This window comes from Nymphalis io, chromosome 6 (genome assembly GCF_905147045.1).
Source record: "Nymphalis io chromosome 6, ilAglIoxx1.1, whole genome shotgun sequence".
NCBI classification, from domain to species: domain Eukaryota; kingdom Metazoa; phylum Arthropoda; class Insecta; order Lepidoptera; family Nymphalidae; genus Nymphalis; species Nymphalis io.
The window spans coordinates 2,510,412-2,534,299 of NC_065893.1; the positions used below are offsets into that span (position 1 = coordinate 2,510,412).

General features: G+C 35.2%; 1 protein-coding gene across 4 annotated transcripts in view; it reads left to right on the forward strand.

Moving 5' to 3' along the window:
- The window catches only part of LOC126769123 (calcium-binding mitochondrial carrier protein Aralar1), a 35,499-nt gene that overhangs the window by 9,398 nt on the left and 2,213 nt on the right, over positions 1–23,888 (forward strand). For all 4 annotated transcript variants that reach the window (XM_050487705.1, XM_050487707.1, XM_050487706.1 and 1 more), the window contains exons 2-15: positions 541–679; positions 1,175–1,351; positions 4,935–5,026; positions 6,513–6,707; positions 11,230–11,468; positions 14,560–14,650; positions 16,631–16,706; positions 17,434–17,642; positions 19,672–19,752; positions 20,634–20,846; positions 21,198–21,320; positions 22,442–22,544; positions 22,665–22,755; positions 23,582–23,791. In XM_050487705.1, coding sequence (XP_050343662.1) covers positions 541–679; positions 1,175–1,351; positions 4,935–5,026; positions 6,513–6,707; positions 11,230–11,468; positions 14,560–14,650; positions 16,631–16,706; positions 17,434–17,642; positions 19,672–19,752; positions 20,634–20,846; positions 21,198–21,320; positions 22,442–22,544; positions 22,665–22,755; positions 23,582–23,747 — 1,995 coding nt within the window. In that variant the 3' untranslated portion in view covers positions 23,748–23,791. The remainder of the gene's footprint in view (positions 1–540; positions 680–1,174; positions 1,352–4,934; positions 5,027–6,512; positions 6,708–11,229; positions 11,469–14,559; positions 14,651–16,630; positions 16,707–17,433; positions 17,643–19,671; positions 19,753–20,633; positions 20,847–21,197; positions 21,321–22,441; positions 22,545–22,664; positions 22,756–23,581; positions 23,792–23,888) is intronic.

Below are 23,888 nucleotides of genomic sequence, written 5' to 3' on the forward strand. Positions count from 1 at the left end.
CATATAAAACTACCAAATTATATACCTTTAGGAAGATATATAAAAGCACGGACAGCATCTGTGGAGACCACAAGACAACATAAACAAATATATATACAAAATCTAAATGGAACTATACTCAATACTAAACATTAAAAATTAAAAAAAACATACATTCTTTTTTACGCTTCTCTACACTTATCGCATCTTTATATAATAAAATACACACATTTATTAAATCTATTATTGTGGATAATATGGCCTTACTTATAAAGGTGTTTAAATAAACACTGATTTCGCTCTTTCCGACATTATTGATTTGAAATTCTATAAAAGCACACAGCGTTCGCTAAACAACGTTTATAGTAAGGTATTTAATTTTATAAAACATGATAATTCTCATATGTATATATTGCGACACAACCCTTTTATATTTAATGTACTTTTTCAAGTTTATTATTCTTAATGATAATGTTTGCAATCAGTGCAAAAACCTCGATCGAAGATTTATTTTTATCAACAACCTGTGTTTCGTCTGTTGTAACTAAGTTTATCTTTCAGGGGGCTGGTTATTTGAAACGAGCCGACACAGACAGACTTTACGAAATCTTCTCGAAGTATGCCACTGTAGAGAAAAATGGCGAAAAACATATCACGAGCGAAGATTTCGTCAGAAAGTTCCTTGGATTGTTCGGTGAAGGTAAAGCAGTTTATTTATTGAGGAATCACTTTGTTAATTAGACAGAACTGAATAGCACAAGATTTTTGATTGATCTTAAAAAAAACATTTTGATTCTATACTCTTATCTTTTCCATCCCACATGATATTGGCGAAATGAATGAAACAAATGAAAGCCATTAAAAGAATTGATTACATTTTTTTGTAGTTAATTGTGAATTATCAATCACATCCAGTTGCTCACATAACATATAGCGCACATGTGTGTGCACTCACTAGTTGAAATTGAATACCGTGTCTGAAATTCCAACAGGAGAAACATGAATAACTTACTTGAGCGCTACATTCTTCTGAATAATAATTAAAACTAATGCGGGTACTATACCAAGTATCAAAATTATCTTTACCGTTGCTAAGTATCAAAATTATTCATGGCAGTAAATAAAGAGGACTTTCAAATTGGGTTATTACAACTGAAAGCTAATTTAAGGTGAATATTATTAATATTATATTCAGATGACTACAACAAGGAATCGGTTAAGCTCATCGCGGGCATCGTCGATATGGACAAGGATGGCTACATATCGTTCTCGGAGTTCCAGGCCTTCGAGGGCTTGCTGTGCGTACCGGACGCCCTCTACAAAACAGCATTCCAACTCTTCGACACCAATGGAAATGGACTTGTTGCTTTTGGTAAGTACGACATTTTTAATACCAGCCCTATGTTTTTACTTATTATTGCATATTTTTTTTAATATAGAATAGGAAGGCGGACGAGCATATGGGCCACCTGATGGTAAGTCACCAACGCCCATAGACATTGGCATTGTAAAAAATGTTAAACATCGCTTACATCACCAATGCGCCACCAACCTTGGGAACTAAGATGTTATGCCCCTTGTGCCTGTAATTACACTGGCTCACTCATCCTTCAAACCGGAACACAACAATCAAGTATTGCTGTTTTGCGGTAGAATATCTGATTAGTGGGTGGTACCTACCCAGACGAGCTTGCACAAAGCTCTACCACCAGTACTTACAATTACACTATCTTACAATTACATTAAAAGTGTGTATAGTTTAAATTACTAAGGACTTTAACTCCAGTTCATACTTCATACTGTTTTGTTTTATTTACCAAATAGTTCATTCATATCTTATTAAGGTACAAATATACAAAGTTTAATTAATAAATACTGTCGTCGATACTTAAGCGTTGATTGCTGTAAAATTTTCAGGGTTTAAAATTAATGTTTTCTTACCAATCATTCGGTTTTTATTAATGTTGTTTAAATATAGTGTGTATTACACTATATTTAAGCCACATATTATAAAATATTATCCGTTCTGCTTAATGAGCTACAGCTATCAAACACACCAAAAGATACCATCATCATTCACTTGTCATAATCTCATTTATTTGGGGTTGGCGCTGTGTATCCTAAGTAATATTATAAATAGGACAGTGAGTTTATTTGTTTGTTACGCTTTCACGTGTTAACTATTCAATCGCTTATCAAGATGCACCATCTGATTGAAAAGCCCTGGAACATTAAATAAAAAAAGCCGAGATGGCCTAGTGGTTAGAACGAGTGATTCTTAACCGATGATCGTGGATTCAAACCCGGGCAAGCATCACTGAATTTTCATGTGCTTAATTTGTGATTATAATTCATCTCGTGCTTGACGGTGAAGGAAAATATCGTGAGGAAACCTGCATGTGTCTAAATTCATTGAATTTATGTCACATGTGTATTCTACCAACTCGCATTGGAGCAGCGTGGTGTAATAAACTCTAAACCTTCTCCTCAAAAAGGGAGAGGAGGCCTTAGCCCAGCAGTGGGACATTAACCAGGCTGTTACTGTACTGTACTTAAAATAAAATATCAATGGTTTTATAAACGACTCTACCCGCAATATGTGTAAAGTTTTCAAATCAAACTTGCCCGAAACGTTTCTATACTTAACTTAACGATGTTCCTATTCAAATACATTATTCAAATCGAAGTAGTAAATATAAACAAGTCATAGATTTACATATTCCATGCGTTTTGCTGTTATGCATTACAATCAATACTTGATTGATACATATAAAAACTTTTCCAATATTCAAAATGGATTTTTTTTGGGAATCCATAATAAATGCCATATATTATTCGAGATATCGACCAATAATATCGCGTCAATTAAATGTCAAAGTTGTTTATTTATCTGTATTCCTCTCGTGTTAGGAAAAAAGTTTACGCGCTCTTTTCGAAATTTAACGTATGTATGTTAATGCAGTTTAACACATGGCCAATGCTTCGCCAACTTGGCGATTTTCACCATTGGTTATTGATGCTTAATATTTTTTTGCTTAATATTACTGCGCCAATGTTTGTCATGGTGACCACTTACTATGAGATGGCCCATCAGCCGATCCGTCTATATATTTTAAATGAAATAAATAGTTAATTTTCAATATTATCCTGTTTCACACGTTAATCATAATGAAAATAATGGGTTGGAAACAATTAATTATTGACTTTTTTATAGTTCCGTTTAATTATGTATGTCATAAACGATTTAATAATGATTGAAAAATAAAACTCTAATTGGATTAATTTTTCACATATATATAGAAAGTATTTTACGTACGAATTTCACACGACATTACAAATTAAAAGGATATTATATATTATAAGTATAGGAGCGATTTATTTATACACAAAAGGGTTTTACTAGTTTTCACCCGCTGATTTGTACGTGTGTTGGGGGGAGGGTTCTGCGTTGGCTTAGATGAGAAAAAATAACCAATGTCTTTCCTTGGGATTCAAGCTTGCTTCATAAGAAATTTCATCAAAATATTAAAAAAAATTATAATAATATAAAAAACATACGTTTTATTATATATAGTTGACTATGTACTTATTTCATTTGAGAACAGTGCTACTGGGGTTCAATTCTACTAACAAATTGTGACTTATACTGTTAGTGTAAGTCACTGTTCACAACGATCCAGTCGCGTTTCGATCGAATAGAATAGATGCGTCCTAACAGTTATAAATTAGTAGAATTGGTGCCAAGTTCCTCTCGTAAGAATTCATGCACCCAACCGTTAAGCTACTACAGTTTTACAGACAATTTAATTTTATCCTGTATCATAAAGATTGTTTACACGATGTGATATTTTTCGAGATCGTTCTTAGCTTTGATTAAAGAAAAGCTGTTTGAAGATCATCAGCTCTTTTGTAATTGTTGAAGGGATGTATGCAACTTCTAATGGTCTGATCGATATATTATCCTATGAATTCAATGATAATACAATCATGTTACCTTGATCTGATGCTGCGCGATCTGGAATCAGCAGGATAGACGATACATATTTTGACGAGCCGGTTGGCGTGGTTGGTGGCTTGTCTTTTACGCCGAAGGTTGTGGGTTCGATTCCCACCCAGGCTAGATATTTGTGTACATGAACATGTCTGTTTGTCCTGAGTCTGGGGGTAAATATCTATATAAGTATGTATTTACAAAAGAAAAATAGTATATGTAGTATATCAGTTGTCTGGTTTCCATAGCACAAGCTCTGTACACGCTTAATTTAGGATCAGATGGCCGTGTGTGAAAAATTTCCCAGGACATTATTATTATAGCCAAGTCCTCACCAACTTACCAGTGTCGTATTAGAACTCATTGAAATACTCTCTGTATTGGTAATAATTATATACAATAATTATATACTTTTCAGTCGGGGTTAATTATTCCTCTTGTGTGTTGTAATACTTGTCTGAAATTAGTGGTAAATAAATTATCTGTTACAGTTTTAAAGGTGAGTGAGCGAGGGTATCAGTACGAGACAACATCATAGCTATCATGGCTAGTAAAATATAAGGAATGTTATACACTCCTTATAACCCAGAAATTGTTTCGACTGGTGGTAGGGCTTTGTGCAAGCTCGCCTGGGTAGGTACCACCCACTCATCAGATATTCTACCGCAAAACAGCAATACTTGATATTGTTGTGTTCCGGTTTGAAGGGTGAGTGAGCCAGTGTAATTACAGGCACAAGGGACATAAAATCTTAGTTGCCAAGGTTGGTGGCGCATATGCTTTGTAAGCGATGGTTGACATTTCTTACAATGCCAATGTCTAAGAGCGTTTGGTGACCACTTAACATCAGGTGGCCCATATGCTCGTCCGCCTATCTATTCTATAAAAAAAATGTAAAGAGATGGCCTATATGTTAATGTAAAAAAAAAGTTATTTTAAAAATAATCTCATTGAATCCTTACAGATGAGTTCGCGGAAGTCATGCGTAAGACGGTGCTGCACAAAAAATTGCCCTTCAACATGGAAAGCACCTTCGTTCGCTTATATTTTGGAAAGGTAAACCATTCTTGGGCGTATTTATTTATTTTGTAGTTTATACCAACGTTCATTTTATTATGTTACTATAAAAATAATCTAAATAGCCGAGATGGCCTATTGGTTAGAACGCGTGAGTCTTAATCGATGATCGTGGGTCCAACTTTAAATAAAGTCTATTTTCATGTTGAAGACAGTCGTGTCTGGTAAATATGATGTATGCATATTAATGTATTTACGAATTTAATATTAAAATCCAAATTAGGAGAGAAATTTAAAGTTCAGTATGTAATTTTTAAATCCAGAGTTAGACCGCGTCAATCTTAACCGATGATCGTAGGTTCAAATCCGGGTAAGCACCACTGAATTTTCATGTGCTTAATTTGCGTTTATAATTCATCTCGTGCTTGACCGTGAGGGAAAACATCGTGAGGAAACCTGCACGTGTCTAATTTCATTGAAATTCTGCCTTATGGGTATTCTACCAATCCGCATTGGAGCAGCGTGGTGGAATAAGCTCCAAACCTTCTCTTCAAAAGGGAGAGGAGGCCTTAGCCCAGCAGTGGGACATTAACAGGTTGTTAGTGTACTGTAAACATATTTTATGATTCTTTTGATTTAATTTAAGATTTATTTATTAAGTTCATTTATGTACATATATCTGGAAGATTTATAAATACGCTATATATATAAAGAATACGAATTGGTTTATACATGTGGCAATTTGTCATCCGAGGCCAGCGGGCTTCCTCACGGTTTCTTCCTTTAACGATGAGCACGAGATGAATTATAAACAAATTAAACATATGTTATTTCAAGCCTGGGCTTGGAGGGGGGGGGGGGCATAATCTGTTTGGATCTCGGCTTTAAGAGTACTGTGAATTATTGATTATGATCTTCATTCATTGCTACATTCAGCTAAGGCCGCAAACTTAGAACTTACCCGCAATGAGGGGGATCCCTAATTGTAACAACGAATACAAATTCAATTGATTTAAATTGAAACAAAATCTAGACAATATGGACAATTTTTTTTCTTCTCGAATGATCTTGTCCCATACGTGTTGGTCGTGCCTTTTATTATAGATATTCAGGCTATGTTGCTACTTCATGTTTTAAATTTCATGCTGTATCTTGTGATCTTGTGTATGAACACATTTAAATCATTTCGTTTTGATCTTTTCATTCCTTACAACTCAAAATTTATTATCATTGTGGAAATCGTTTTCTCTCTTAAATAAGTACCTCTAAAAAAATAAATTAGAAGGATCTAGAAGGAAAATTAATATTCTTCCAATTATAAGCGTATATTTACATAAGCATTAATTATCCACCAATCTGTATTGGAGCAATGGTTGAATATACTCCAAATGTCTAACGGAGTGAAAGCCTTAGCCCAACAGTGGGACATACAACCTTTTACCTTATGTACAAAATGGTCTAAAAAGTCCCTACTGTAATTAATTTAGATGAATAACATAATTTTATTGAATGAAACTTCCCACAGGACAAGAAACGCTTAGTAACCTACCCTGAGTTCAGTCAATTTCTCCACGACTTCCACGAGGAGTACGGAGTGGAGGCTTTCAAGAAGTGCGACAAGGATGGCACCGGCTTCATCACCGCCGGCGACTTCAGAGACATCATGCTGACCGTGAAGAACCACTTGCTAACCAAGGAATTGAAGAACAAAGTTATCATGGTAAGTTTTTTAATATTGTTCTCATTGGTTGCAATCAGCCCATTATTTAAATTTGAGAAAAATATTACATGAATTCGCAAGATTTTTTTATATTTTAAATTTTTCAGACAGTCGCATTTGATATTTGTATAGGTTTTATAACATTAACACAGATGTATTTGATTATCTGATATGACTCAGTGAATTGTATATAATTTATTTTTGAGAAAATATTTCCATTTTATCAATTTGTTTATTTATTTTCTTTTTACGCAAACGATTTTAAAATTATTATTATGTACATATTATAAGTTAAATAAAACATATACTATAATAGTGAGCTAAAATATAATTTTTACTTACACAGATTCATTTAAAACCGAATATAATAATTAAAAGAATTAATCTTAAAATATTAATTGAACAATTCTCGCATTTAATTCAATTTAATTCCTATATCACGGAAACGGCTCTAACGATTTGTATTTGAATAAGATTTTGCTTTTCAGTTTATTTATATACACCTATATAAATTAACTGAAATGGTATTTTTTACTGAATTACTGGTGGTGGAGCTTTGTGCTAGCTCGTCTGGGTAGGTACCATCCACTCATCAGATATTCTACCGCTAAACAGCAGTACTTGGTATTGTTGTGTTCCGGTTTAAAGGGTGAGTGAGCCAGTGTAATTACAGGCATAAGGGACATAACATCTTAGTTCCCAAGGTTGGTGGCGCATTGGTGATGTAAGCGATGGTTAATTTCTTACAATGCCAATGTCTATGGCGTTGGTGACCACTTATCATCAAGTGGTACATATGCTCGTCCGCTTTCCTATTCTATACAAAAAAAGAAAATTTATTCAACTGAACGTTCGCTAAAAGCAACTGGAATCACTGAATCTGGATAAAACTAAACGTGGTCTATTTCAATTTGGATTACGGAAATGAATACTGTCAGTTATTCACGATCACTAAGAAAGCGTTCGGAAATTGATCGTCTCGTGATATAATCTTTGCAATTAAATATGTTCTTGAACAAACACAACTTGGGCCGACAAAAAACGTATCCAAATTAAACGTTTGCTTGAACGATTGAATCCGGTTTTGTCTGGATTTGCTTTTTTAACGAGCGTTGCATTCTGGATATATGCAATTTGAAACTAAGCTTCAGCTATATATTGTAATCGGCGCAAGAACACTGCATGCATAGTGTTTGCTTTAAAACCGGTGTACATAAAACTTTTCTAGTTTTAGTACATAATTTATTAAGATATTATATATAACATGCGATAGCAAACCTTCAATAAATAAATAAATCCGTACCGTACCGTAACAGCCTGTGAATGTCCCACTGCTGGGCTAAAGGCCTCCTCTCCTCTTTTTGAGGAGAAGGTTTGGAGCTTATTCCACCACGCTGCTCCAATGCGGGTTGGTAGAATTCACATGTGGCAGAACTTCAGTGAAATTAGACACATGCAGGTTTCCTCACGTAGTTTTCCTTCAACGTAAAGCACGAGATGAATTATAATCACAAATTAAGCACATGAAAATTCAGTGGTGCTTGCCCGGGTTTGAACCCACGATCATCGGTTAAGATTCACGCGTTCTTACCGCAGGGCCATCTCGGCTTTTTAATAAATAATAGATCAAAAATTATTTAGCAATTCTCGCATCTGTCATTTATCACAATAATGCTTATTTTTGATAAGACTGTTGTCATGTCGCATTTACGTCACGTATCCATACGTAGGGGTCAAAACAGCGCAATATGTAATTCGGGACGTTTTATAAATAATCCTAATTAATATTATAAATGCGAAAGTTTGTATATTGATTTGTTATGGTTTCTTAACTACACAATCATCGAATTTTCCATACACGTTGTCAGAAATGTGCATAATATTTCGGGCTGTACACAATACGCATGCATAGATGATACCAATCGCATTTCACGTTAAAGAGAAATGTGAGTGTAGCTTATAATAAGAGAACCTTCACCCCCTGAGGAGAGCTCCGCCGAGCCACAAGCGGAGCACAGCCCGGGAGAGACCGCGGATGCGTTATGTCAACACGATCCCCCAGCCTCTCCGATCCGTGCCGAGGACGGCCATCGCAGTGGTTTTAGTGGATAAGAATCCCACATAACCCAGTTAACCCCCCCCCTCCCCAGGAGCTGGGAGGTGGGTACCTTTCTGAAGGTTTCCACTGCGTGAAAAAAAAAGCTTATAATAAGAGAAGGGGTCAATTCCTCTAATTGATAAAGGTTACTATCCCGATCTAGCTTCGACCTAATCACAGCTGGATAATTATTTGTTGAATAGAAATAAAACTGTAATGATTACTTTTTTGATTTCGAGAACGTGACAATTTGTTAGTAGAATTAGACATATTTTCATAAATGTCCCGTCTTGTATTAAAGCGACTACGTGTCCGTAATATGTGAGGATATGAGACGGTAAATTGCAATCGTCAATGTTTACGAGATTGAAGGTTACAGATTATGTTATGTTTATGAAGCTCGTTATATTATGATATGAAGCGCATTAATGGCATTTCTTGATGTGAAATTTGCGAGAACCATCTATATCACTAACAGTTTGAATATGGAAGCGCATTCGTACGTCAGTCTTTGTTATTTCTCCTTTTTAACTGATTACAAATTTTTTTATGTGGATTTGATAAATAAGTTCTATTTTGCCTTCACATTGGTTTTAATTGCGCAGTTTAAAAAAAAACAACAACAAATGTCATAGCACAGTGACGTCATTTGATATCAATCAAAACTACTCCGCGCCCATATTCGCGCAAGCAGAATATTGGACAAAAAACTAGTTAGATCTGACATTGACACTAAAACTCTTGACGCAACATCGTGACACTTATGTCATAGCAGGGGATAACGTTATCGTATTATTGTATTGATAAAAACGTCTCCTTGTTTATCTTTCATACCACTATCGACACTACATACTTATATATCGTTCGTGTAATAATATTAATTGATTTTACCAACTATGAACAAGTTAAGCTTTTATTTTGTTATTATAGACATATATATAGTTAGCATAGACATTGGCATTGTAAGAAATGTTAACCATCGCTTACATCACCAATGCTCCACCAACCTTGGGAACTAAGATGTTATGTCCTTGTGCCTGTAATTACATTGGCTCACTCACCCTTCAAACCGGAACACAACAATACCAAGTACTGCTGTTTTGCGGTAGAATATCTGATGAGTGGGTGGTACCTACCCAGACGAGCTTGCACAAAGCTCTACCACCGGTAATAGTATATACTATTACTTCATTTACTAAGTATCTTTAATACATATCGGCTGTTTACACTCCAGGCATTAGGGACATCTTATTTCCTAGGGTTGATGCCCCATTGATGATGTATGGAATGCTTAATAATTTCTTACAGCGCCAATGTACTATAAATAAATATTTATATACAAAATATGATAATGGCTGATTGACTATATATAAGCCGAGATGGCCCTGTGGTAAGAACGCGTGAATCTTAACCGATGATCGTGGGTTCAAACCCGGGCAAGCACCACTGAATTTTCATGTGCTTAATTTGTGATTATAATTCATCTCGTGCTTTACGGTGAAGGAAAACATCGTGAGGAAACCGGCATGTGTCTAATTTCACTGAAATTCTGCCACATGTGAATTCTACCAACCCGCATTGGAGCAGCGTGGTGGAATAAGCTCCAAACCTTCTCCTCAAAAAAGAGGAGAGGAGGCCTTTAGCCCAGCAGTGGGACATTCACAGGCTGTTACGGACTATCGTACAGCTTATACTTTACGATATTGACTAACAACTTTTAAAGGCTTTAAATGAGGGTACAGAACTGTCACTAAGAAAGCTTGCCTGTTCAAATTCTATCCACACACTCGTCTCTGTGAAATAAATTAGTTTTTATATCTGATGGGTTGATTATATCTGTGTTCTATCAGCAAATTACATTTATTTCAAAATAATTATGTGTGTTAACTCGTTATAACACGTACCAGAAATAACACAGATACAAAATGACAGAATTATAAAATTCTTATGCCTTAAACCGATTTCGAGCATATCTATGAAAAAAAAAATTGTCGTCACGGAACGCTTAAGGTAAAAACATCGTTCGCCGTGGTATTGAAAGATTTAATCATACAAATAAATAAATATGGAGGAAAATAAATAAAAACATAGTTTCTTTAATAAAACAGATATACATGTATAGCAACGAAGTATATAGTATATGCGCTACGCACTCATAGTGGGTAAAGAGCGTTGGCGAAGAGGGTGCATGACGTCATACGAGAGCGTCATGCCGTTTGCCGTCACGGCATACGAATCGGCCTCAGGCACGCTAATACATATTTCAAATCAAAAACAATTTAGACATATGTTAATAAGGGAGACACGTAGAATCATACATAGGAGAAAAGCCTACTCTTTATTTAGAAGATTTAACCACGCTGCTCCAATGCGGTTTTGTGGATAATAACAAACACAAAAACTATACACACATATATTTTACAGGCTTCAGGCTTCCCCCAGGGCGAACGTAAAATCAGCTTTCCATACTACATGGCGTTCAATTCACTTCTTAACAACATGGAGCTCATCAAACGCGTCTACCTAAATGCAACAAACGGACACAGGACATACGAGGTCACCAAGGAGGAGTTCCTGCACTCCGCACAGATGATGAGTCAAATCACACCCTTGGAAGTGGACATACTATTCACGCTCTGCGATATGATGCATCAGACTAACGGGTGAGTTGACAATTACGTATGTAAAGCTTAATTGGTGGGCGGCTTAGCTTTTACAGCTACAGAGGGCTATTCTGTAATCACCTGAATACGAAGTGTTTTCACTCGTGATATGTTGAAATTCGACTCTGGGTGGTAAGTTGTGTCTGTGTCCAATAAATGTTATAATTGTTTTAGCCAATGTCTCATTTGACTTTCTGACATTTAAAGCAAGTAAAAAATGGTAGTGTGCTGGGCTAAACCTCCTCTATTTTTTGTTTGAGGAGAAGGTTTAGAGTTTATTCCACCACGCTGCCCCAATGCAGGTTGGTAGGTTTTCGTCCGCCACCGGCCGATTTACTCAAGACGTTTGCCGAACACGAAATTAATTATAAACAAAAAATAAGCACATGAAAATTCAGTGATGTTTGTCCGGTCTTGAACTCATCATTGAGTCATCGGTTAAGATTCTTGTCTTCTAACCTCTGGGCTATCACGACTCTGATATTTGACGATATTTTATTGCTGTTTCTAGAAGTTGCAGCGTGTAATTGGGAGGGGAGAATAAGTCATTGTTTTGTTTAACTTTGTCAATATATTCTTATATACTAAAGTATATAAATACGTTATTCCTTCCCCTGTCTATCTCCTTTGCAATTAGCTTAGTTAAATACTGTTCGAATTCGGTCGAAATATTATTTATTTAAAACAGTTTTTTGAATAAGCAAACTGGCCATGGGCAAATTGTTTTTTAATAAACCTATTATTAGCAAAAACCCATGTTCTTTACACTAATTATATATTAAAAAATAATTGATAAAAATATTCCTGAGTATGTATCCGGTGCCAATAATTTGTTTAACGTGATAAAATCTAATATAAATATTTCCGATGTACGTCCGATAAATGTGTATCAAGTCATTATGTTTATCATGAAATGACAGACATTATCTAATATTATAAAAATGCTCAGTTCGTTTGTTTGCAACTGTTAATAATTGCTTATAATAATTTAATTGTATGCCAAAATAATCTCGACAAGGCAATTTGTAATTTAAACTGGCAGCGAAAAGCCATATAAATTTGATATAGGATCGCTAGCAACTATATTCGTTGGTGGGGCTTTGCAAGCCTGATAGGTAAGTAAGTAGTAAGTAACAGCCTGTAAATGTCCCACTGCTGGGCTAAGGCCTCCTCTCCCTTTTTGAGGAGAAGGTTTGGAGCTTATTCCACCGCGCTGCTCAAATGCGGGTTGGTGGAATACACATGTTGCAGAATTTCGATGAAATTAGACACATACAGGTTTCCTCACGATGTTTTCCTTCACCGAAAAGCACGAGATGAATTATAAACAGAAATTAAGCACATGAAAATTCAGAGGTGCTTGCCCGGTTTTGAGCCCACGTTCATCGGTTAAGATTCACGCGTTCTTACCACTGGGCCATCTCGACTTAGCCTGATGAAACGACCCACTCATTACAATCTACCGCCACACAGCAACACTTAGTTTTGTGTTCCGTGACAGAAAATCTTAGTTCCCAAAGTCATTGGCACATTGACAATGTAAGCATTGTTAATATTTCTTAAAATGACAATTTCAAATGAAATTGACCATTGGAATATCTTATAATATCATGAGAATATCAGTCGCAAACAACTTCTATATTAGAAATCAACAAAGCCCATGCAATAAATGTAATACCATACATTTAAAACGCTATCATATCTCCGCGTGATCGGTATTTATCGTGTAATGATAGATTGGATTTATAAGACTTCGCTTTTAAACAATCAACAATAAAGTTACATAAAAACATTCATATATATCGAACTGTATATTCATTAATGGGATCAGCAGTGCGATTTTATAAGAACTCATTTCATAACTCACCCGTGAAATCTTGGTAACCGACTTGGTGATATACTATTTTGATACGCGTGTTGTTGAAATGTTATAATTACACATTCTGACATTTCGCGAGCGTTTTGAGTTTGAGTTTCGAGTTTGTTCTTAGAGTAAAACTGTTCTATAAGTGGAAACTCGAAACCCACTAAATCACAGAATGTGTTATGCGACATTGACTCTCATAATCATAATAACATATAGGAAACATGGATCAAAATAGCGTATCACTAAGTCAGTTTAAATTTGACGAATGAGATTGGATTTTGTTTAAAACTTACATAAGACGTTACATTGATTTTATTTACTTGCCCTATTTTCAAATATAAAATAATTTTGATGATGCCAGATGGCGGCACGGTCGCGTAGCGATTGTTATACTAAATGCAAGTAAAGTTTGATTTGAGTGGTGTCTGGGATTTCATATTGTTTCGTCGATAAGTTTCCAGATTAGAGTCGCGTTTTTTTTATAGAATAGGAAGGCGGACGAGCATATGGGCCACCTGATGGTAAGTGGTCACCAACGCTCTTAGACATTGGCATTGTAAGAAATGTCAACCATCGCTTACATATCCAATGCGCCACCAACCTTGGGAACTAAGATTTTATGTCCCTTGTGCCTGTAATTACACTGGCTCACTCACCCTTCAAACCGGAACACAACAATATCAAGTATTGCTGTTTTGCGGTAGAATATCTGATGAGTGGGTGGTACCTACCCAGACGAGCTTGCACAAAGCCCTACCACCAGTAATGTCCCACTGCTGGGCTAAAGGCCTCCTCTCCCTTTTTTAAGGAGAAGGTTTGGAGCTTATTCCACCACGCTGCTCCAGAGCATGTTAGTGGAATACACATGTGGCAGAATTTCAGTGAAATTAGATACATGCAGATTTCCTCACGATGTTTCCGTTCACCGTAAAGCACGAGATGAATTATAATTACAAATTAAGCATATGAAAATTCAGTGGTGCTTGCCCGGGTTTGAACTCACGATAACCGGTTACGATTCACGCGTTCTTACCACTGGGCCATCTCGGCTGTATATACATACAAATACATAATTTGCTAATTACTTATTATCCTTTTGTATTTGTCAGAGTATATACGCAAACGCTCCTTCGCTCGAGAAATGTCAGCGCGCATAGATTATTGTTTTTAGTCAAACCTTTTTTTGACTCGGACTTTTTAAAATTATTGATATTTCGTTTCCAGACGAATCATTTACAACGACCTCAACGCTATCACCCCGGAACAGTACTTCAAGCAAGTGACAAGTCGAGTTGCAGAAATCAAAGCGGTGTCGGTGAGTATCTCCATATGTTATCCTCATGTTCATTTCCATCTATCTAACTTTAATACGAGAACTGGACGATTCTTGCAGGAGCCGCGCGAGACTAACACGATTTTAATGTATGTTTAGACCATTTTAGTCCATATGTTGTTTATTAATAAGAGTTAATATCGGAAACATCACTAACTTATCGCTGTGTATTTTTTTCTTTCTTTCAATGCTCAAAAGGAGGAGGTAAATACGATAAGAGAACCTTTTCGATTAATAAACTTTTTGGAGTGCATCTTGGTGAGTACAAAGGACATTCGAGTTTATGATGTTTCTATATATCTTCTTCTGACGGTGAAATTTTGGCTATTCAAACGACGTTCCAAATTCAAACCCTATTGGTCGATAATCTGTGTCTTTTGCTAACAATATCACGTTCATTTATCTGCTAGAACATCGAAAAAGAAGACATCTAAAATTTAGTATGAACTCCATGGTCAATTGATATGAAAATAATGTATCGTATATATTTATTATATGTAATTATATAAATAAATAGCCAATATCTCGCTAAGCTTATCATTCTATAAATAGTTTTTTGTTAATATAATATATATCATTTACAAAATATAACTTGTGATATTAAGATACGATGAAATTGAATAAAGTAAATATGTGCATATGTTTGTGATTATAAAACACAGTAAATTGGTCTTGGATGATTGAAATTAATAATAATTATTGTTACTCATGGTATCTTAATATCAAAAATCATATCGATTATGTCGAAAAGACGTTTTTAAAATTATTTTTTACAAAATTTAGTAAAAAAATAAAATATAATCAGATATGGTTTCAAATAAAGTGTCATTTATAAATGCGTAACCAAAATTCGACAAAGAAAAAAATACTTTATATTTTAAGTAATTTCTAACCTATTAGCCATCAAAACTCAGGACGTAGGAATCGCTACAACAAAATGTCCTCTGTTATTTGTTATATTAGGAAAATCCATGTAACATTTTTGCGGATTGGTATAAAATGCAAACCAATGAATTTAGAAACATTACTAGAACTGTGATATTTCATAATTTGGCCTAGTGTTAATGGGCCTTAGTATGTTTTTGAGTAAACATTTGCCAAATTATTTGAAAAATAATTATAAATAAATACATAAGCTTAACATTTCAACAATATTACGCCGAAAAGACATATGTTATATAAAACAGCCAACAAATACATACGTTCGTTGTTTCTATTCTGATTGCCAAAAGTAAGGATTAATGATATTGCACTTTGATCACCAGAATAAAAAAAAATTATTACTGTCAAGTACATCATGATAAAATTTGGTTACACATATAAAAATAACCTATTATATTCATATATCATAGAAATATTACATAACTACTCTTCATATTTCTTATAAGGTAAGTATTCAGACAATTTTTTAATATTATCACCACCTAAGATTGATTATATAGTGCCGAATTCTTGTACGCATTCTCTAGATTAATTTGATAATAATAAATTGCTATCTCTTTCTCAATGTAAAATTTCTCACACGTGTGAAAAGGATGCAGATCTTCAAGACTTTGTTTCTAAAATATTGTGTACAACAAATCAGCATCGAAAAACATTTTTAGTTTTCATTTTAAGATTATTGAAGAGGATTAAGTTTATTTTTATTTAATTATATATAAACATATATATGACGGTTATATAGTATACATATTTGCTTACAAAACATAACATTCTAGATACTTGAAGTAAAGTTTGCAATCAATCCACAATTTTAAAATATCGAGATTTGCTATATTCAACTAAAACATCAAGATTTCTAATCCGCTATATTTAAGTTTGAAAACTTATTGTAAGTTGATTTGCCCTTTATTTATTTTCGACACATTCGAGTTACCAGAAGTCCACCATCAGCTTGAAACACTTCATTCTTCAGCATTTGTAGAAATTGATCGATATCTGATGACGTTACTTTTGTTTCAGAGTCCTGAAGAAAGGGGGGTGCTGATACAAATCCTCGAGAGCACGTATAGATTCACGCTTGGTTCGATAGCTGGTGGTAAGTGTACTAAGATGATTCAATAAAACCAACTTCGGGCCTTGTACTAACCCACCAGAGTCTACTCGTCATATGCTCTACAGCAAAACACCGATACATAGCATTGTTGTGTTCCGGCTTTAACTGTAAATAAGCTGGTGTAACTAATTTATATAAGGGTTAATATTTCTTACACTGACAATGTCTACGAGTGGTTAACACTTACCGATTAGGAAGCCCTTTTGCCAGTCTGACTACCTATTCAAAACAAATGAATTAGGCCATCAGCAGATTAATGCCTGGATTCTATTGAAAAAACACGCAGCCACAGATTTATGCCTAGGCTTTTATAATAGGGGCCCATCCAGCCGAGGAGACTCAACCAGTCAATGATATATATATTACTCTAACCGCTTTTGAATGAGGCTCCTCAAGTCCGTAGGGCCCTTGAATCACTCAAGTTTTTTTTCTACTAATATAACAGCCGACGACGAGCCGGTTGGCGTGGTTGGTGGATGCTTACCTTTCACGCCGAAGGCTGTGGGTTCGATTCCCACCCAGGACTGATATTTGTGTGCACGAACATATCTGTTTGTCCTGAGTTTGGGTGTAATTATCTATATAAGTATGTATTTACAAAAGAAAAATAGTATATGTAGCATATCAGTAGTCTGGTTGCCATAGTAAAAGCTTTGTACAAGCTTAAATGTCCCAGGATATTGTTATTATATTAAACATTCTTCCCCAGCCGTCGGAGCATCTGCAGTGTACCCAATAGATTTAGTTAAGACGCGTATGCAGAACCAGAGGACCGGTTCATTCATCGGTGAGGTCGCGTACCGTAACTCGTGGGACTGCTTCAAGAAGGTCATCAGACATGAGGGGATGTTTGGGCTCTACCGAGGGCTGGTCCCGCAGCTCATCGGGGTGGCGCCGGAGAAGGCTATCAAACTCACGGTGAGTCACACATAGAAGAGTTTAGAACAAAAAATTGGGCGTGTTTTTGTTACCATATTAGGGATGATCGTCTATAATTCTATACTATGTACTCAATTCTATTCTACTCTATTTTAAATATATATATGTATATATAAAAAGGCGATAGTTACTCTGCCTTTTACCCTTCCACGGCTAAACCACTGAATGATATTTCTGAAAGTGTTTCTAGAAAGAACAAATTGGAGCTTGTAAAAGTATTTCATTTACATTGAAAAGAAATTAAAAATTAATTAATTTGAGGGGGTAATATAATAATTAATAAAAAAAATATATATTAAAAATAATAATGTTTTAGATGATGTTTTTTAATAATGTTTTAGATGATGTTTTAGATGAATATTATTATTTGTCCATTTCCAAGTAAGGTATGTATGTATGTATGAAATAGTATGTGGTTTATAATTTATCTATATATAATTTTATACTCTATAATTATATATAATATGTATATGCTATATAATAATTATATATGTGTATGTATATATATATATATTTGTATGAATGTATATGTGTATGTGTGTGTATGTATGTATGTATATGTGGTTAGTGGGATGTAGATATGTGTAGTCTATTAAATATTTAGTATCTCCTTTTATATGTAAATGCACTTACCTGTTCTCTTACAAAATTCTTTCACCAAAGGTTGTCTGTTAGAGATCGCTATAAGCGATAAGACCGCCTTTGCGCACCATTTTTTTATTTTCTTTTTCTTTGATTGTTTCCTACTTCTCTCATTTTATGTATATGTTGTGAAAAAGTGTTAAATAAATAAATAAATAATGAATAATAATGATTTAATAATGGTTTAGAGTATTTTTAATAGAAAAAATTAATAGTTTTATTGTTGAATATTACTGTTAAGGAAATTATGATAATCATGATATCTTTATTCCTCAGGCAACAAGGCCAATACTTTTGTTACATGATAATTAAACATAACATTACATAATATACATTAATAATTAGAATCACAATCACAAAAATAATAATAATTAAAATATATAAGAATTAAAAATGGGCCAATTATATGACATAAAAAAGAGCAAATAATAAGTTTATTTCTCATCAAGAAAAAAGTTCACAAGTTCACATGAGAAACTAATTACATAGTTTTCGTATTCTATATTATGTTTTCCTTGTGGTAGGGCTTTGTGCAAGCTCGTCTGGGTAGGTACCACCCACTCATCAGATATTCTACCTCAAAACAGCAGTACTTCGTATTGTTGTGTTCCGGTTTGAAGGGTGAGCCAGTGAAATTACAGGCACAAAGGATATAACATCTTAGTTCCCAAGGTTGGTGGCGGATTGGTGATGTAAGCGATGGTTAACATTTCTTACAATGCCAATGTCTATGGGCGTTATTACAATCAGGTGGCCCATATGCTCGTCCGCCTTCATATTCTATATATATAAAAAAAAATTATCGGTGTCTGTAAACAAAACAAAAGGGATTCCATATATATTTTCTCAAATCAAGTTTAGACAGTTTTTTCTTCGTTCAGACTTAAATTTAACAAACGATTTTTTTTTTTTTAGTTCATTAATTAGTTCTTTGAGTAAGCTATTGCAAAGTATGAAGCAAACTTGAACTCTAAGTAAACACAGGGTAATTTTCATACCCGACACATCCCCTAACATGTCTATATGTATAATAAAAATTCAGTGGTTTGCAGAATTAAAAATTATTAATATAATAATTTATCAACAAATAGAATTGTATCACACTCAATGAGCAGTGCAGTAATGACAATCAATCACAACATTGATTACGGTGTTGCCAGATTATATAAAAAAAAAACAATCTATAAATGGCCTACTGCTGGCCATCCTCCCCTAAATAAGGTTAATAAATTACATTTTTTATTTCTTATTTATCATATTATAATTTATATTTATAATATAAGCACTTTTTTTTTTAATTTTTATCCTGTCATCTAATAATGACTGGTTGTATATAGAAGTCGATAAATGAATAATTTCTTTACAGATGAATGATTTAGTGCGAGACAAGTTGATGGACAAGAAAGGAAACATCACGCTTGGCGGTGAAATACTCGCCGGTGCTTGTGTGAGTAGCCTCGTTAGTCTAGTAGTCAAATCCCGAGGTACCGGGTTCAAAGCCCGGCTCGGGCCAAGAAAAAAAGTTACTAAGTTTTTTTGTCGAAGATTCTCAGTAACAGATCGGAGTCTGCAATTCTCTATTTTCCTATATTAATTAAATTGGAAATTGTATTATGTTTGTTACAATCTCTATATAATGAAATAATAAAAATATAGAATGAAAAATAAAATCATATTTGAAAGACAAAACATAAATTGCAGAAAGAAATTTTTGTTTCTAAAAGTGTAGTGGATTACTGATTCTTTAATACCAAACGAATGAACATTACGATTATTCTAAAAATATTAACAACAATTACTAGAAATATTTATTTATATGACGCAATATGATAGATTTCTTATATACATACAGAAAATGCAATTTCATTTATACAGTTATATTGCTTATATAGAATTTTATACTTCGAACTGTCGTAATGTTATTAGGTCACATAACATCTGGAAAAAAAATATGTGCCAAGGTACTCACCAGAATGTAAAAATTCTTACGATGACGTCATCTGACGCTTGAAATCTTACGCTGACGTCATTTGATGTCCTCAGTTAGCTCCAACCGTGTACCCAGCGATAAGATGTTTACATTTCAATAATTTTTTTTTTTTGCATTGCAATACTTTATATCTAAGTTAAAATATTTTACAAGTTACCACAGAAATATAACAATGTAATTTTTTTTTTATATATTATTTAAGTCAAATTTAAAATAGTCCCATATTGCAAGGCCGCATTTCCTCGCATTTCAAATAAATTGTTATCGTAATTAATTCAGAAGTTTATCTTCGTCTTAGTACTTAAAGTTACGTAAAAAATGTTTTTTTTTTCCCTCAGGCCGGTGCGTCGCAAGTAGTCTTCACGAATCCACTAGAGATAGTTAAAATTCGTCTGCAAGTGGCGGGCGAGATCGCCGGCGGTGGTAAAGTTCGAGCTTGGTCCGTCGTCAAAGACCTAGGGCTCTTCGGATTGTACAAGGGGGCGAAGGCCTGTCTGCTTCGTGACGTGCCTTTCAGTGCAATTTACTTCCCAGCTTATGCTCATGTCAAGGTAATATTTACTTTTATTTTTGTATTACTATAATATTTTTGCTACATAATCGTTTAGTATTTAGTATAAATATTAAATTTGAGAGGTGACCATACTTAAGGTATGAATATAATAGTAATAAATATCGAATCATCAATGAACAAATTAATGCTATAATTTTAACTCTGATAAATATTTTATTTGTGACCGTCTCAACGGTCTCATGTTATGAATTTTGATTTTAATTGTGTGAAGACGTATTTGTGGTTTTATTTTAATTTGATACTTATAATAAATAAATAATGCTACATCAGCATTGAAAAAATATTTCAGAAATTATCTATACTAGTTCAAAAGTAAATTTGTTTCCAGGCGAAATTCGCGGACGAAAACGGTTACAACCACCCGCTGACGCTGCTGGCGGCCGGCGCCATCGCCGGCGTGCCCGCCGCCTCGCTCGTCACGCCCGCTGACGTCATCAAGACGCGCCTGCAGGTACCGCACGCACACGCACGCACGCATACGTACACGCACGCACGTGGACACGCACACGTACCAACAGCTATTCTGTTAGAACAAACTCATCGCGGAACACAGAACAGGATACATACATGGCTTCAACAATACCATATCGTCATCCTTCATAAGTCGATTGATTTGAAGAACTGAGTTCTTATACAGTACACTAACAGCCTGTTAATGTCCCACTGCTGGGCTAAGGCCTCCTCTCTCTTTTTGAGGAGAAGTTAGGAGCTTATTTCACCACGCTGCTCCAATGCGGGTTGGTAGAATACACATGTGGCAGAATTTCAATGAAATTAGACACTTGCAGGTTTCCTCACGATGTTTTCCTTCACCGTCAAGCACGAGATGAATTATAAACACAAATTAAGCACATGAATATTCAGTGGTGCTTCCAGGTTTGAACCCACGATCATCGGTTAAGATTCACTCGTTCTAACCACTAGGCCATCTCGGCTCAGAGTTTTTATAATTCTTATAAAATAAGTAGAGCCGATCTAAATACGAGAATATTTATGTGCTTGCACATACTCTTACATTATAACAATCCTGTGCAATTTCTTGGCCTCCGGTGAGAAAGGCCGTCTGGCAGAAATTCCGCCTTATAAACATACATACAACGAAATACGCTCCACGCATTCCAAACCATTCACCGCGCATGCTCATATTAAAACAACACATAGCAAAATCTCAATAATTATTAAAAACCTTGACCATTTTTTTTCGCTGGAATAACGCGTTTACGCTTTTCCCCCACTTGAAGTGGGGGGGTATGTGGGACTCGCCGGCGCCGAGCATGCGCCAGAATACCTATTAAAAAACCAGCGGTACCCACACCGCCTTTACGAGGGGCGTCACGGGATCGCTTGCGCATACTACCGTGACGCCCCGACGTTTAGTCCGCCTCTGCAGGCCTCCAAATCCTAGGGGTACAAAGACCTCCTAACCCCGGCAACACTTACGGCGGGAGGAGGAGATGCGCGTAGCGCCGTCGCCTTCTCCCGGTCTTCTTCGGATTACAAACCTTGACCTTACTAAGCTACAGAACTAATTAAAATAAAATCCAATTTGAATATTCATCATTATGATTACAGGTGGTGGCTCGATCAGGACAAACGACATACAACGGTGTTATAGATGCCACTAGAAAGATATACGCTGAAGAGGGCGCTAGAGCTTTCTGGAAGGGTGCCGTAGGTAAAGTTATTTTAAAACCTGCATGTCGAAGGGAACGACCTTGTCCAGCCGTGGGAGGTTAGCTGTCACTAATCAATAGGTTAAATCTGATGTTAATATTTGAATGTATTGTTCCCCCAGCCCGTGTGTTCCGTTCGTCTCCTCAGTTCGCCGTGACATTGGTGACTTATGAAATTTTACAGCGCCTGTTCTATGTAGACTTCGGTGGATCGTAAGTATATTTTACTTTACTTTATTGTACACCACACAACAAAGAGAAAAATACAAAACATGTATACTGCCTAAATAAATGTACAATTATGGCGACCTTATCGCTACATAGCGATCTCTTCCAGGCAACCAACGGTGTAAGTAATTACAGATAGGATATGAGGTAGGTATGTATGAATAAAATAATATTAATATTTAATTAAAATAAAACCATAAAAAATATATAATTCAATAAATAAATTATATTATCAGTATGTACAAAATTACAAGTATATGATATAGTATACATATATGTATAATATAAATATAACATAAAATAAATACTTTTTTAATGTACATGTTTATATAATCTGTGCTATTCAATACTTTTTTGTATTTTCCATAATGACCGGTAGTAAATGTGTTTTAACTGTGAACGGCACAAATATATATAATTTCATATAAGAAGTTAAATAAATTTCAATTATATTATGTACTATAATAGTACAGTAACAGCCTATTAATGTTCCACTGCTGGGCTAAGGCCTCCTCTCCCTTTTGAGGAGAAGGTTTTGGAGCTTATTCCACCACAGTGCTCCAATGCGGGTTGGTAGAATACACATATGGCAGAATTTCAGTGAAATCAGACACATGCAGGTTTCCTCACGATATTTTCCTACACTGTCAAGCACGAGATGTATTATAAACACAAATAAAGCACATGAAAATTCAGTGGTGCTTGCCCGGGTTTGAACCCACGGTCATCGGTTAAGATTCACGCGTTCTAACCACTAGGCCATCTCGGCTTACGTACTATAGTAGTTATTTAAATTAATTTATGTTCACAGTCGTCCAGCGGGATCGGAGCTGACGATATCGACTCCCATCGAGGAGACGGCCCGCAAGCCGCACCACATCGGAGGCTACCAGGTCGCGATGCCGGTGCTGACCGGTTTGGAGACAAAGTTCGGTATCTCGCTACCGAGGTTCTCATTCGCGAAGCCACAAAACTGAATCGAATAATCGACTTACGGATATTGGACCTTATCGACAAACGTGTAAGTCTGAATTTACAATATATCATAATATATAAATACAAATTATAATTCGTTACTTTATTGATTCAAAAATTGGAGTGCTATAGCAGAACCTTAA